Source organism: Brienomyrus brachyistius, unplaced genomic scaffold (assembly GCF_023856365.1).
Source record: "Brienomyrus brachyistius isolate T26 unplaced genomic scaffold, BBRACH_0.4 scaffold27, whole genome shotgun sequence".
NCBI lineage: Eukaryota > Metazoa > Chordata > Actinopteri > Osteoglossiformes > Mormyridae > Brienomyrus > Brienomyrus brachyistius.
In genome coordinates this window covers 3,553,738-3,567,944 of record NW_026042306.1, presented here as the reverse complement: position 1 = coordinate 3,567,944, position 14,207 = coordinate 3,553,738, and the positions used below count along the sequence as shown (strand labels likewise).

At 44.6% G+C, this 14,207-nt stretch overlaps 1 protein-coding gene across 6 annotated transcripts in view; it reads left to right on the top strand.

Annotated features, from left to right (window-relative positions):
• Positions 1–14,207, top strand: part of cfap61 (cilia and flagella associated protein 61) — a 31,244-nt gene that overhangs the window by 14,214 nt on the left and 2,823 nt on the right. For 5 of the 6 annotated variants that reach the window (XM_048996995.1, XM_048996994.1, XM_048996992.1 and 2 more), the window contains 8 exons: positions 1,679–1,806; positions 4,201–4,293; positions 5,436–5,604; positions 7,383–7,560; positions 10,758–11,050; positions 11,532–11,859; positions 12,507–12,598; positions 12,901–13,106. In XM_048996995.1, coding sequence (XP_048852952.1) covers positions 1,679–1,806; positions 4,201–4,293; positions 5,436–5,604; positions 7,383–7,560; positions 10,758–11,050; positions 11,532–11,859; positions 12,507–12,598; positions 12,901–13,106 — 1,487 coding nt within the window. The remainder of the gene's footprint in view (positions 1–1,678; positions 1,807–4,200; positions 4,294–5,435; positions 5,605–7,382; positions 7,561–10,757; positions 11,051–11,531; positions 11,860–12,506; positions 12,599–12,900; positions 13,107–14,207) is intronic. The other variant, XM_048996993.1, reaches the window with a different exon arrangement.

Here is a 14,207-nt window from a genome sequence, read left to right as displayed (position 1 = left end):
TTGTTTTTCTACTCATAGCCTTCCTGAGATTTTTAAACAGTCCATTCCTCTCTGATCTCTCTCAGGAATTTTCAACAACTGAATTGCTGTCGACTGGATGTTTGTTGTTTACTCTCTGTAAGCTCTAGATCGTGTAATATGTGGAAACCTCAGGAAGATGGTTGTTCCTGAGATGCTGGAAGCACCAGAAATCACACCACTCAATTAAATCTCGCATCTTAGCCATTCTGATGCCTTGCAGCACAGTAGTCGAACCTCCAGAACCTGCCTACGTGCTGCACACATTCATCCTCAGCCAGCCTCCATTCGGACGACCAGGCTGTTAGTGCTAATGAGCAGGTGTACCTAATAAACTTGCCCTGAGTGCACGCGCTCCACGCCTCAGATTAGCAGATGCACCCGATTTTCACTGCTGTTCCACTCCAGAAGTCGTCATTCTGCCCACACAGCAACCCAGGGGCTGCAAGGTTGTGAAGCAGATAAGAGCCGTCAGGCCTTGTCCTGGCCTCCAGCTGTAAACCCCGGTGCCTATTGTCTGCCCATTAATTAAGTTTAGGCCACCTGTCCGCTGTCTGTCTTTGCTGTATCACATTACCAGCCGCATTAGTTTTACGTCTCACTGGCCTTTGGGTTCATTTAAAGGATCCGAAAGCGCCTGGGCTCATAGATAGCAACACCTGCATAGGTACTACCGCACAAGGACGCTGTAATACTGAGCCCCGGGGAGTCTCTACCGCTCTGTTCTTTACCAGCTTTATTTTCTTTTGTAAATGCGTTTCCTGTTAAACTCTGAATATGACAGAGTCGGTAAACCTGGAGGATGGACTCATGTTATCAGAAGTAGTTTGAAATAACCTCTTGTTCCTACTTGCTGCTCTTTTTTTGTTCTGCTGATGTTGCTCTTATTGAGGTTAAGGCATTATAGGTATTTCAGTGTGAAGGAAAGCGGCGACGTTTTCAGCTTTAAGCTTGTCTGTGATTAAAATCTGAAGTGTTTCCCTCTCAGTTTATCTCAGCCTTCCTAAAGACAAATCCCAGGTCTACATGCATACGGAGCTGATTAGACCTTGCCCCAGGGGGCCACGATCTCTCCCCAGTATGGTGCGTTGTCGGCCCAGTCTGCCTGATTACTAACGCTCAAGGACCAGTCAGAGCAGCAAACTCTCTAATTGCTGGTGCAGCCGGATGGCCCCTGGATTCACCGTAGGGGTTTCAAAGAAGTGAGATTCCCTCACAGACTCACTTCATCCATTTTCATGGTGTCCCTCACGTTAGGAACCTTTGGCATTTGGAAATGTCACCATATGACATGAGGGACGGACGGCGGCCTCAGATGTTTCGGCTCTTAGCTGATGAGCTCGATGGCTGAAACACTTTCTGCGCTCAAGTGTGAGTCGTCTCTGGGTGCAAAGTGCACCCTGGGAGTGCCACTCTGTATTACGAACAGTGAAAAATGAACCTGTGGCAGAACACAAATGGCAACAAAAGTGTGCGAATGTTTCCAGTCCATTCAGTACCTGTCGTGGCATTTTTAGAACCTTTCTAGAGCCTTTATGTGAGATCAAAGGTGATTTCACTTGAAAAAAAGTGATGAATAAGTCTTATTTCTGTGTTGTGGTGCCATTTATATCCTCACTCTGGTACCACGTTAATCCACATTTCTGTCTTTTCTTATCAGATGCCATATGCGTTGTACCACTTTAACAGAAAACTGACGATGGAGCCAAAAATAACCATCAACTCCAGGATTGTGGTCGTCGGAGCGTCAGATACTGGGATATCCTTTCTGGAGGCACTGTGCTTCTGGTATGTGTTTTATAAGCCTAGAGTCCAGAATGGCAATGTATTATGACATTGGCATTTTCCTGCGGTCTTGCTTAAAATGTGTTCGGTAGGGAAACATACTGTGATGGGCTGGCCCCCCATCCTGGGTTGTTCCCTGCCTCGTGCCAATTGATTCCAGGATAGTCTCCGGACCCCCCGCGACCCTAGGATAAGCGGTTTGGAAAATGGATGGATGGATAGGGAAACGTAACTTTGTGGCCCAAGTGTCCCCTGAAGGTGCAACAACCACTTGGACCAGTGGTCAGGACCTTGGACCATGGAACACATCTTAACAAGCGGGGGGCATAAGGGGAAGGGGGGGAGCAGGTCTGTTTGGTTTTGAAAAACTCAGATATAACCTTTTGCTGATTCCTAGGTAAGCTTTCCTACCGGAGTGTTTTTCAAAAGGCTGTGACTGGCACCATATGTATTTTCTTGTCAACTCATCAATTGCCACAGTTACCGCAAAATTATGACGCATGCTTAACATGTCCTACTCATTGCCATCGATTTGCCCAAAATGAAAATGGACGCAGTATACTTTGAGAAGGGTCTTGGGACGCGTATATGACCTGGGAAGAAGGAGCGATCGAGACATTGCAGCACACCTTCCTGTGTTGCTTGTGTTGCTCAAACAACAAAAACCCTCATCCCGTCCAAACACCTCGAGACAGTAGCTGGCCGCTGGCTGGCCCCTGCGTGAGGAGGTGAGAATGAGGGTTAGGCGTTGGCAGGTGTGGCATTCAGCGGGCTGCCTCCGGCCCTTTAATTACCGCCACTCCGCGAGCCCCAGTCACGCATCCTCGCCGGAGCTGTGTTTGCCGAGGACTAATGATTTGACTAATGAGGCAGTTAGTATCCAGTCAGCTGATCGATGTGCCAGAGTTTAGACGGCGGGGGAGGAGCCCCCCCAGCGACCCCTGCATCAATGCTGCTCCCAGGCCAAATGTCCTGTGGCCTCCTGTCGGTCTGGTGTCAACGGGACCCTCCATCAGTCTCCTCAGTCCCCTGCGGGTCACATTCAAAAGGGAGCAAATCTGGCAGACAGTGACAAATGGGGCCGGCAGTGCCCCCATGCCTTATGGTTGGTTCCTGGTCACAATGGCTTGCTGTCATTGGCTGATAAGGGGAGTAATCCACTAGCTGGTGATTGGGTCAAGGCCAGACCCCCAGACACCATAGGAACTAAGTGCTGCAGTATAGTCTATTTATAAATACTGACTGACTATTAACACTGACACTTAATCGCAAAAAACAGAGGAGCTGTAGTGTCATTATTTTATGACTGTTGAAAAAGAATGAAAAAAGAGTGCAGTGTTACATTTTAATTTTTTTTTTCAAAAGAATTGTAATAAACTTTGTCAGCAATTTTTAACTTAATGTTTAAGTGTTTGTTTTGGGCATAATCATCTTGCTGCTCACCTGCACCTTTATGCACCTTTATCTCAAACTGAAAACTGTGGATAAGCCTGTCACCAATGGCAACTTGGAGTAACAAGCTTTTAATGGCCAGAATCAATCATTTAAGGCGAGCAGACTTACGCGTTGTTCCAAGCGTGAAATGCACAGGCCTTTGTTGGGCATGAGCAATCATCCTTTCATTCCAGCCGGGCAGATAATGTCATGTAAGCAAACACAAAGGAGGTCGTCTACATCACAAGGGCTTTTCTTTTGCTCTCCTGGGGACTCGGGCACAATGGGGGCTGGGCGTCAGATAAGGAGGAATAAAAATATGCAACAAAAAGGTGCAATAAACGGAGTCTGGAAGCAAGTAGATTTAAACCTGCACCTTCAGAGTGGGTATTCGTTCACAGGAGGTCCCTCTTCTGTAATCCCCATTGCACGCTGTCATCTGTTGCCCATCTCAACCGCTGAGTTCCTGGCAACAGCTAATCTCCTCAGGGATCACACCCCAAGATGCGATCTCACCTCCTCACCTGGCTCACCTACACATAGTACCGCAGTGTAGAAACATGGGAAGCTGTAATAGCGAGCACTGTAATAGTGAGCACTGTAATATTGAGCATTGTAATATTGAGCACTGTAATAGGGAGCACTGTGTTGTTCAAATGCGAAATAATTGTTTATTCTTGAGAAGAATAAACAATAAACAGTATAGATTTCATCCATACTGTTTTAATATATTTTTAGTAAACTATTATATTTTAAATTAGTATTTTGTGATAATTGTTCAGATATAAAATAGTAAAATAAGTAAAATTGCAAATATTCCTCTTAGTGGCATATGTGATGATGATGATAATAATAACCTCAGTCTGTTAATAACAAGGTGTGATGTGCAGTATGTTTGTGGGTGTATTTTAAAATGTGACTATACTGCAGACTTAGTACTACTTATTTTCCTTCCCATTCCAGCTCACATCTCCAGTTTAACAACCTGACGCTGATTTCCAAGCACGGCTACCCCGGCTGCTACGCTGATGACAATATGGAGTTTCTTGCCACGAGGTGTGATTCTCCTCAGCATTTATGGATTTATTGAACATGAAAAATCTGTATATTTTTTGTTCTAGTTTTTTTCTGAAGTTAGTCTGAACCTGAACCCCTGTTATTTATCAGTATTTGAGCAATATCACCATTATTAAGAATGAGTTATATACTGTATATATATGAGATCTGTCAGAAGAGATTCAGATTAGCATTTAAACAGTGTGGCAGACTGCAAAGCCCCTTTGCAGGAATTACGCTGTGCGGCAAATCGTCAGAGACCTTCAGCCTCTGTGCTGTTAATGGGGTGATTAGGGCCCCAGTTTGAGCATGGCTCTTGCGTCTGCCTTTATGCTCACAATCATAAGCTCACCTCACAGATATAACTTTCCTGATTTTTTTTTCCTGTATGATGTTGTAGTGTTATATGTAATGGGTGCTTTTACCTGAAGACTTTTAGCACTGAATTGTTTTTGCGGATTGCTTTAAGGACTGGGTGTGCACTTAGCCTTGTGCCCTGTGCTGCCTGCGATATGCTCCAGGCCGTCTTGCCACTCTGATAAGTATAAGCAAAGATGGATGAATAGTTGGATGAATACTTAAAATGTAATTTGGCTAAAGTATTAGAATTACATCATCCATCCATCCATCGATTCATCTTTAAACTGATTATTCAGGCTGTCAGTGGGCCTGGAGCCTAAATTAGCCTACATCATTTTATGCATCATTATTAATTGGCTATAACGACTAATGACAACAAATATACTCCACATCCATCTGTATTCCAGCTGGTTGCCTATTTCAGGGTCATGGGGGGCATAGGGCTGTCCATCTAAGGGCACACATTCATACACATTGGGCAATTTAAAAACACTAGTCCCCCTACCTGTGTGTTTTTGGACACCAGGAAGAAAGCCACAAAATGTAAGGCGAATGCGGAAGCAAATTCCAAACACACTGGGTAGGTTGGGGATTCGGACATCCCATATGCATTTCCCAACTGCGTACATTGAACAGGGTTGTGGGAGGAACCTGAAGTCTCACCCAGGTAGCACAAGACACAGGAACACCCTGGATGGGATACCAGTCCATTGCAGGGCACACACACTTAGCCATTTAGTGATGCCAGTTGGCCTAAATGGTAATAGTGTGCCTGTACTCAGTTACAGCTACAGCAGCAGGGACCACGCCCAGATCTCGCTGCGATCCTGGGTGAATGTGGTGGAGGGCAAGATGGTTGGTCTGGACAGGGTTTCCAAGCACGTCAGAGTGTCTGCCGGTCAGTCGGTGCCCTACGACCAGCTGGTCCTCTGCACGGGGCAGCAATACCAGGTGAGTTGTCTCCCCTCATGAACAGCACCTGGCATACTCCAGGGGTAGGGCAACAGCTAAGACCCTCAGTTGGCCTGTAATGGTTTCGATATTTTCTGAGCTTATATTTGCAGAATGTATTCAATAATAATTGATACTTTATTGATCCCCATGGGGAAATTGTCTTTACACCTTCCCCAACTTGCTTTCTGTAGGTGAGAGCAAGCTGGCTGCGAAGGGCAGCCACCTGTTGTGGTGCTCAAGTAGCTGGGGGTTAAGGGTCTTGCTCAAGGACCCGCAGACGTGGCGAGGCCAGGCTCAAACTAGTAACTTTCTGATCACAAGCACAGAGGCTTAGTCCACTGAGCCACACTGTGTAAAACTGCCCCCTTAGCAGTGAACCTGTGGATCCACATAAGAATAAATGTGTTGTGTATGTATGTGTCATGTATTTTATTTTCCCGAGTAAAAACATAAAGGTGAATCTTCATGGCTTTGGTTTCTGCTCTTACTGCCAACCCGTCACATTGCCACCTGGATTTTATAACTGATGATAGCCAGTTTCTTCCCAAGTTCCTCTAATGTAATGTTAACATGTTTGCGTGGGTGAAAAGCGGGTAATTACATCAAACAGAAGGCAACAATGTCACTGATTTGATTAGCCCATTGTTTTTTCGCCAGTTTCCCCAGAAAGGCCTTAATTAGTATTTATTTACTTATTGATTATACTAAGGAAATCATTTGGAGAAATTATAGCTTGGTTATTAAATTGTGATCATTGGACATTAGACTTCCTGATGAAGGGTCAGTCTCAACACTTGTGCTTTGCTCCTGGGTGAAGAAAGGCTCTTGAAATTAAAGGAACAAGTTAAGATTGATTGGAGTGACCTGAACGCTCTTGAAACATTCAAAACACAATCCAATCTTGTGGGCTACATGGTGTGCTATAGTTAACATTGCTATAAACCTTAAAGAAATCATTCCTCATTAAAATTTCAATAACTGTAGACATTTAACCAGTTTTAACCATTTGTATTGTTTGCATTATTGTACAGACATAGATTGACACCCATTACCCTTCTAACAGATCCATAGGGACCTTATCTTATAATCAAGCCAGTTTAATTACAGGATCATTGATAAATGGTTCATGTATAGGTTAATAAATTAATATCATGGCATATACAGGTTATAATAAGGTGCATGCATTTACAAAATGGTGTAAAACTGTTTGGCAGTCAAGGAAAATGTTTAAAGTTATTTATCTGGGAAGTAAGAGTGTATCTCAGAACAACATTAACATTATGCAATATGCAAATGATCAGTAACTAAAAATTAAGAAGAATTTCTTCATTCCTACACAAAGTTACTGATATCTTGCTGGATGACAAGATGAACACCGCTTTAGTTCCCAAACCTCTCCTCAGGGGCACCTCAGTGCCACCTGAACCTTCCAGTTACATGTTAGATATAGATTTAAATAACACGATTGAGATATGGATAAGCCAAACGTGGTTTGAGAGTGGTCAACAAACACGTGGGTGTATTGGATGATTACTGGGATGACATTTGGAGGGGTCTTGAAATGGCTAAGCTAACACACTTCGACAGACATAAAATCATAGTTTTCTATCAACATGAGGATCGTTTATACATAATTTTCTTCAACTGCACAAGACATTTGCACAGTACTGTAGATGCCTATAAGCTTGTGTAAAATGTTCAGTAAGTAAATAATCTAAACTCTAAACTAAGAGTGTTTTCATGTGTAGATCCTGTCTGTCCTGGTTCCCACTTAGGTTCCCTGTCCCACCGGTGCGGCAGACATCAGCCAGCCAGGTCCTAGCAGCCAGCTCAGCAGTCAGCCCAGGCAGAGGTACACGGGACCCATACCCTCCAACCTTTTTACCCCCAACGACCCTACAGACAGCCAGAGGGCATATCGCTGGCTGCTGGCCAACTTCGTGGAACAGGAAGGTATGGGGAGCTGCACCTGAGCCAGGGCTCATGGCAAATCCGATCTCAGTCAAGCCCCGGCCGATCCGAGGGAGGCTTTCCTCTGCCGCAGCCGGGCCCATCTGCTCATCCTGTGCGCAGGATCCTATTAGTTTTGTAGGACAAGGCGCCTGACTAATGAAAGCAATAATGTAATTAATAAGGCTCTGTGTTATTAGCTGATTAAACGATGAGATGAATTACTCCGTAATTATTGAACGCCTATTTATCAGTGTGTCTTAGGCTGTTAACCGTAGAGATACATGCAGCTCGTCCCTGCAGAATGAGCCCAGCCAGCAGCACCTGTGGTCATGCGGGGGGCATGAGTGCCTCCCTGTCTGTGTGCCGCTCTGTGATTTGTTACCATCCCTTCAGATGGCTGTGACGGGAGGTGTGCTTACTTATTGCACAGGACTGATTGCTACTTTTAGAAAGACTAATATAAACCGGGTAATTCAGTGAAACACATACTGTATGAAGAGGAAAATACTGGTAGAATGGAAACACAACAAGTAGAAATGTAAAAGTGTTTATATGGCTACAGAGACATGTCCTAGTCCTGCAGATTATGAATAAGGGCTGTTATAGTTTTAAGTGTAATATTGAATGTCTCTTGTGGCAAGACCTTTGTGATTATCACTCCTGTGCCTGTTGTTTTTTTCTTTTTACACTCCCCCCCCCCCCCCGCCCTTGAGTGATGTGGAGTCAGATTCTGGATCTTGTGGTAAATGGGGTGCCTGTCCGTAGGTGGCTGAGCTTTTCCATAGTTAGCGGACCTGGATGTTAGCATTTGGGAATCAGAGTAAGCAGCCTGATGAAGGTAGCAGTAATCTGCAGTGTAGCAGCAGTATGTGGTTCAGGACCAAGGACAGCACTTCCCCAGGGCTCTGGCAGCCAGTGGGCAGATCACACAACATGGACACGGGCTTTGAACAAGTTACAGGAGGCCCGTTTATCTCTTTTGTTTTTTTATTGTAATTATACCATTTTTCCAGTATTATTCGTGTTCAAATGAGAAGCATACTGGTACTCTGAGTGCTGTGCAGAGTGGAGGAAGAACCTCTGCGTTCTTCCCAGTTGATTCTGGGGTTTTCCAGGGGTGTGTTCTTGCTCCTGCTCTGTTTAATGCTTGCAAAGACTGGGGTGTTGGTCAGGGTCGTGGGGTCCAGCAGTTGTTGGTGAAGAAAGATTTACTGATCTTGACTTTGCCACTGATGCTGTAATCTTTATAGAGTCAATGGAGGCTCTGACTGGGGCTCTTGAGAGACTGAATGAGGAGTCTGAGTGTCTGGTGGCTGTCCTGGATAAAAACCAAGACCCAGTAGTGTGTCTGTCTGCGGAGAGGATGTCAAACTTATCAATAGATTCACTTACCTAGGCAGCAACAATCATGTCTCTGGTGACTTTTCCTATTAAGTCAGGATTGGGAAGGCATGGGGGTCATGAGGTCGCTGGAAAGGGGTGTGTGGCACTCCTGATACCTTTTCAGGAGGAGTCCTAGTGCTCCCTGTCTTGCTGTATGGCTGTGAGGCGTGGATGCTATCCAGTGTACTGAAACAAAGACTTGATTTCTTCGGTACTGTTTCTCTTGCTTGGGTACCACTGGTTGATTTTGAATTGATTTTGTGTCAAACGAGCGGTTGTTAGAGGAGTTCTGAATGAAGCACAATATCCGCATTGTGAGGGAGCATCAGTTACATCACTATGGCCATGTTGTGCGATTCCCTGAGGGTGATCCGGCTTGCAAGATCCTCATTGCTTAGGACCCAAGCAGCTGGACTAAGCCAAGGGGACACCCACGTAACACCTGGCTGCGGCAGTTGGATGGCCATTTCCGGAGGGTGGGATTGGACAGTGTATCTGCCTGGGGGGTCACCAGCTGGGATCCTGAGGTGTTTCGTGAGGTGGTGGGTGCGGCAACGCACTATATCAGCGCATGCTCCCCAACCTAACCTGACCTGTTAAACACTCCGGTTTTTAGGAGAATTTTTTTTTAATTGCACTGTGCAAGGAAACACCGTTTAACCAATCACAGGAAGCTTATGTGACATCACTCGCTCAGGACCTGCCATGAGTCAGGGCTGATACTCCCACACCTTGTCATGCAGAACATGGTAACAGAAAGACAAACTGATACAGGTTGGAGGGGCATGATATCACTATGGGAAAAGGAGACAAGTTTATTTTATTTATAACTTTAAGATAATGGGCCTGTTACTGATAAACCACAACGGCCCATCTGTCTGAGGATTTATAGGGTTTAAAGGGGCTTTGCAGAACGTACTATGCTCACTGACAATTAGGGAAAGAAACAATTGGTTCATTTCGTTTGTCACTGAAGACATTTTATGCATCTTTGGACCCCATCGAGGAAATGATTGAAGGCAGGAGCCAGGGTCCCAATAAGCGAATGAGACATGACCAGCCACTGCTCACACGGCGGAGTGGTCAGGAGATAGGCTGGTGTCCAATTAGAGGCCATCGCTTCTGAAAATGCCATTAGAGCGGGAGAGAACAAAGGACCAGGAGCACAGCCGCAGCTGGGCTGGAGAGCGCTCTCCTGATATAATGAACGGCCGAAGAAAGGCAGCGGAGGGGCGCACACTCGCTGTTATCTGCCGCATGGCAGTCTTTGTCGCCAGCCTTTATTCTGTGCTCATGAATACGGGGGGAGCCACAAAGGCCTTTATAAACAAGCGCACAAAGGCGGGAAACGGGCCACTCATAATGCCGGGCGCGTCCTTCATTCCAGGTTCCGGGGTCCTCGGACATCAGGCATGGCTCTGCGTTTAATTTTCACCCACTTTCAGAGGGAAAACAAGGACGAGCTGGATGAAAATTATTTGTAAACTTGCATATGTAACAAAGTAATGTCCATTAAATAAAAAAATAAACACGTGGAAACATTACAGAACCTTGCTGGATTTCTTAGGGCAGAAGGGATTATGAGGGGAATGCAGGCATTAAATTAGGATACTTTAATGATCAGAGCTCTAATTAGGGAAGGTGTGCAACAGAGTAATCATGTTTCTTTAGTGCCGAGAGATCTTTCCGAGGCTCACGGCATCAGAGAGGACTCACCGTGTTGTGGCCGGAACATGTTGCTAATTGCATCAGAGTCTTCTCTCCAGCTGTGTCTTTTGCACAAACTCTGCTCTGCACCTGTCGCTCCCTTGCAGATGACGCAGTGGTTTATGGTAACACCATAGACACCTACACCTGTGTGGAGGCGCTGCTCCGCCTAGGGGTCAGCGGCTCTCGGATCCACCTGGTCCAGCTGCCTGCTGATTTCCCTGTGTCCTGTTTTAACGACCCCGGGGTTGAGGAGGCTGTGACAGGGGCGGTGACAAAGAAGGGGATCACCATCCACAGAAACTGTCAGCTGGCACAGATTAATGACGGACAGGACCATCAGCCAATCACATTGCTGTCTTTCACAACTGACAGTGATCCCCTCAGGCTGAAATGTGCAGTAAGTTCCTGACACTTTTATCGTCCTAGGAAAATGTATGTTAGGACAGTTTGCATGGTACGTTTTGCACATACATCCCCAGACAGGGCACTGTGCAGCACTTAGTGTGTCTCTAAACTCTCAAGGAAAAGTACACTCCAGGATGGGCTATTTTGAGGTTAGCTGTACATAAACTTTTTTATTGTTTATTTTGTATGTAACATATTTTTCTGGCATTTTAATGAAAACACTCATGACTGTTTCCCTACAGTTTCATGTTCAATGTCTCTGGCTAACGCAGTACAAAATTTAGTATTTTAAGTGCTCATAGTTGGTAATTTTTTTATGATGAACTAGATTCCTAACTTGGACAGTCACTCAGAAAACCTGAAATAAACACGAATTTGTTATGGAGCACAGAGAAAATAAATACATACCCTGTTGCTTTGTAGTAACTCTGGACTTGAATGATTGTAATAGTTTTCTGTTTCTGTCTTGGTAGGTTTTTATGAACTTCTCGTGGAAAGCGGTGGATTATGACACATTCAGGGCCATTAATGATGCAGGTTTAGTGTATGACAGTGGGCTGGTGATCGATACCTCCTTCCACACTAATGACCCGTCTATCTGGGCAGCTGGACCCCTCACCAAGTTTGCCCGGCGCTACCATGCCGGAATGTGGACACATGCCAATTTTAGCTCCAAAGAGGTGGGCGCCCAACTGGCCGCTGCACTGCTGCCTTTCTTTGACCCCACCCTGGAGCCTCTTGCCAGCCCCACCGAGGACCAGGACCGCCTCGTGCCCATCTACACTAAAGCAAAGATACAAGGTCCGCCCCCAATCTCCAACACTCCGCTGTTACTTTGCCTAAGCTTGCATGGCTCCTCCCTGCTCAAAGTTGCCCAGTTTCCTGCATGTCAAAGGTCACGTTAGTGGTGAAAGGTGCAAAACCACTCAGCTGGACCCAGCAGCAACATAAAAAAATCATTGAATCCATGACCCTGACATTTTAATAGTCTATCAGACCAGTAACTGAAACTCTGACATCATCAGTTAAATCTGACTGATCCATTTCACTGTTGGGCATTGTTCTGCAAACTAATGAAATAAGAAACAGGTTAGCAAACTCGCCATTGAGCAAAAACAATACAAACACTGCCCAAACGCTGGATTCCAATAAAAAATGCTTTGGGCTGATCTATCACAACAATTAGATGACCTTTCAATACAAATAGTGTGGTGTACAGTTGCTAATTGTTAAAATCATGCAAAAATTCCATTCCAATTTCATTTCAACAGACATCCTTAATACATTCACAAGTACATAGGAATCCTTTTTAATTTCTAAGCTTTTACGTTAGTGCTTTGATGTTACAATTTGGAACAAGCACCGCTTTTAAAAATCTTAGGCATTTAGTGAACTGCAGTAATCTTATAGATTAGGATGCGATTGACTAAACGTTCCTGTGTAAACAGGTGGGAGGTTGCCAGAAGGATACAGTTATCTGCATGCCTCAAAACCGACCATCTGTACTCCATTAGCGACACAGATGCTGTCAGACAAACATGTAGGTGCCGTTTCTGCAATAATATTGTCTGGAGCTGGTTGGGCTGCATTAAATGGGTTTTGTGTGTGAGGTTCGCTGTTTTATTATTACACCAGTACTTTTGAAGTATAGTATTTGTCTAAGTGCAGTGATATATTTGGTTCATATAACTAACTTAATTCGCTTTTAGCTAATATTAGCTGTTACTAATGGAATACAACAAAAAAAAATATATGGCCATTTTGTCAATTTTCTGTACTACTGTAAGTAAACACTAGTCAGTGCTCAGTGTGGCTTTGCTGTTAACTCAGACTTTTCTTTAGGGTCGGGAGATGATAACTGGGACAGCAGGAGCTGGTAGTTACTTCCGTCTGTTCGTGAACCAGTACGGTGTGGTAGAATCGATCACTTGCCTCTCTCTGAAACCAATCCCAGTCTTTAACTACCTCTACCTGTATGGGAAGCACGAGCTGCTACTGAATCGACTCTGTGATCGCTTCGATGAGGGTCTGATCCAGGATTTCTACAGGTACAGTAATGATGATTATGAATTCACCATACTGTATTTTACAGGGGATTGAAATTTTTGTATTATAATTTCATATTCATTTATATGTTTGGTGGCTTGGTGCGTAATGATGTTGCCTTAGTTCTTTAAGCTTTGGAGGGTTAAAATCCTCTGTGAAGTTTGCATGTTCTTCCTGTGGCAGGCTTACAGTGCTCAGCATAAATGAGTACACCCCACTACATTTGTCAGAAAACCTTTAGTTTCCTTTCAGAATCAACATTTTCTATGAGATACTATATTACAAAATACTCTCACAAATGTGGGCCATTGATTGCAAACAAGATTTGTTGATTTGCACACACAAAAAAGTGATTTTCCTAACAAATTCACTCAAGCCCATGTTGCAAAAATGAGTACACCCCAATTATAGTCTTAGGAGAAAAGCCACACTTAAGACTACAAAATTCTAATTAACAGGCATTCAACCACAGGTGAGTCTAATGATTCATTTAAGAGGTGTCCAGCAGACAGGTGACTATAAAAGAGCATTACGTAACAAAGAAAAGCCCTTCCCATTTCATGCTGTCAGCAATGGCTCCACATGGAAGAGAAATGTCACAAAATCTGAGAAAGGCAATCATTTCTTTACACAAAAAAGGTGAGGGCTACAAGAAGATCAGCAAAGCTTTACCTATCAGTCAAAATACTGTAGCAAAAGTGATCCAAAAATTTAAGAAAGATGGAAGTGCAACGATCTTACAGCGACGTCCAGGCTGTCCACGGAAGTTAACATCTCGAGAGGAGCGTCTGCTGATGAGAAGGGTTGAAGAAAATCGCCATGCAAGTTCACTGCAGTTAGCTAAAGTAGTAGAAAGCCAAACTGGAGTGACCGTTTCCCGTGACACCATACGGCGCACACTGCAGAGGAATGGCATGCATGGGTATCGTCCACGAAGGAAGCCTCTCCTAAAGCCCATGCACAAAAAAGCACGCCTAGAATTTGCTTGGGCCCATGCGGAAAAAGATGAAGACTACTGGGACTCTATACTCTGGAGTGATGAGACAAAAATCCCTGTTTTTGGAACTACTTGTTTCAAAACTGTATGGCGTCGTAAAGGTGAG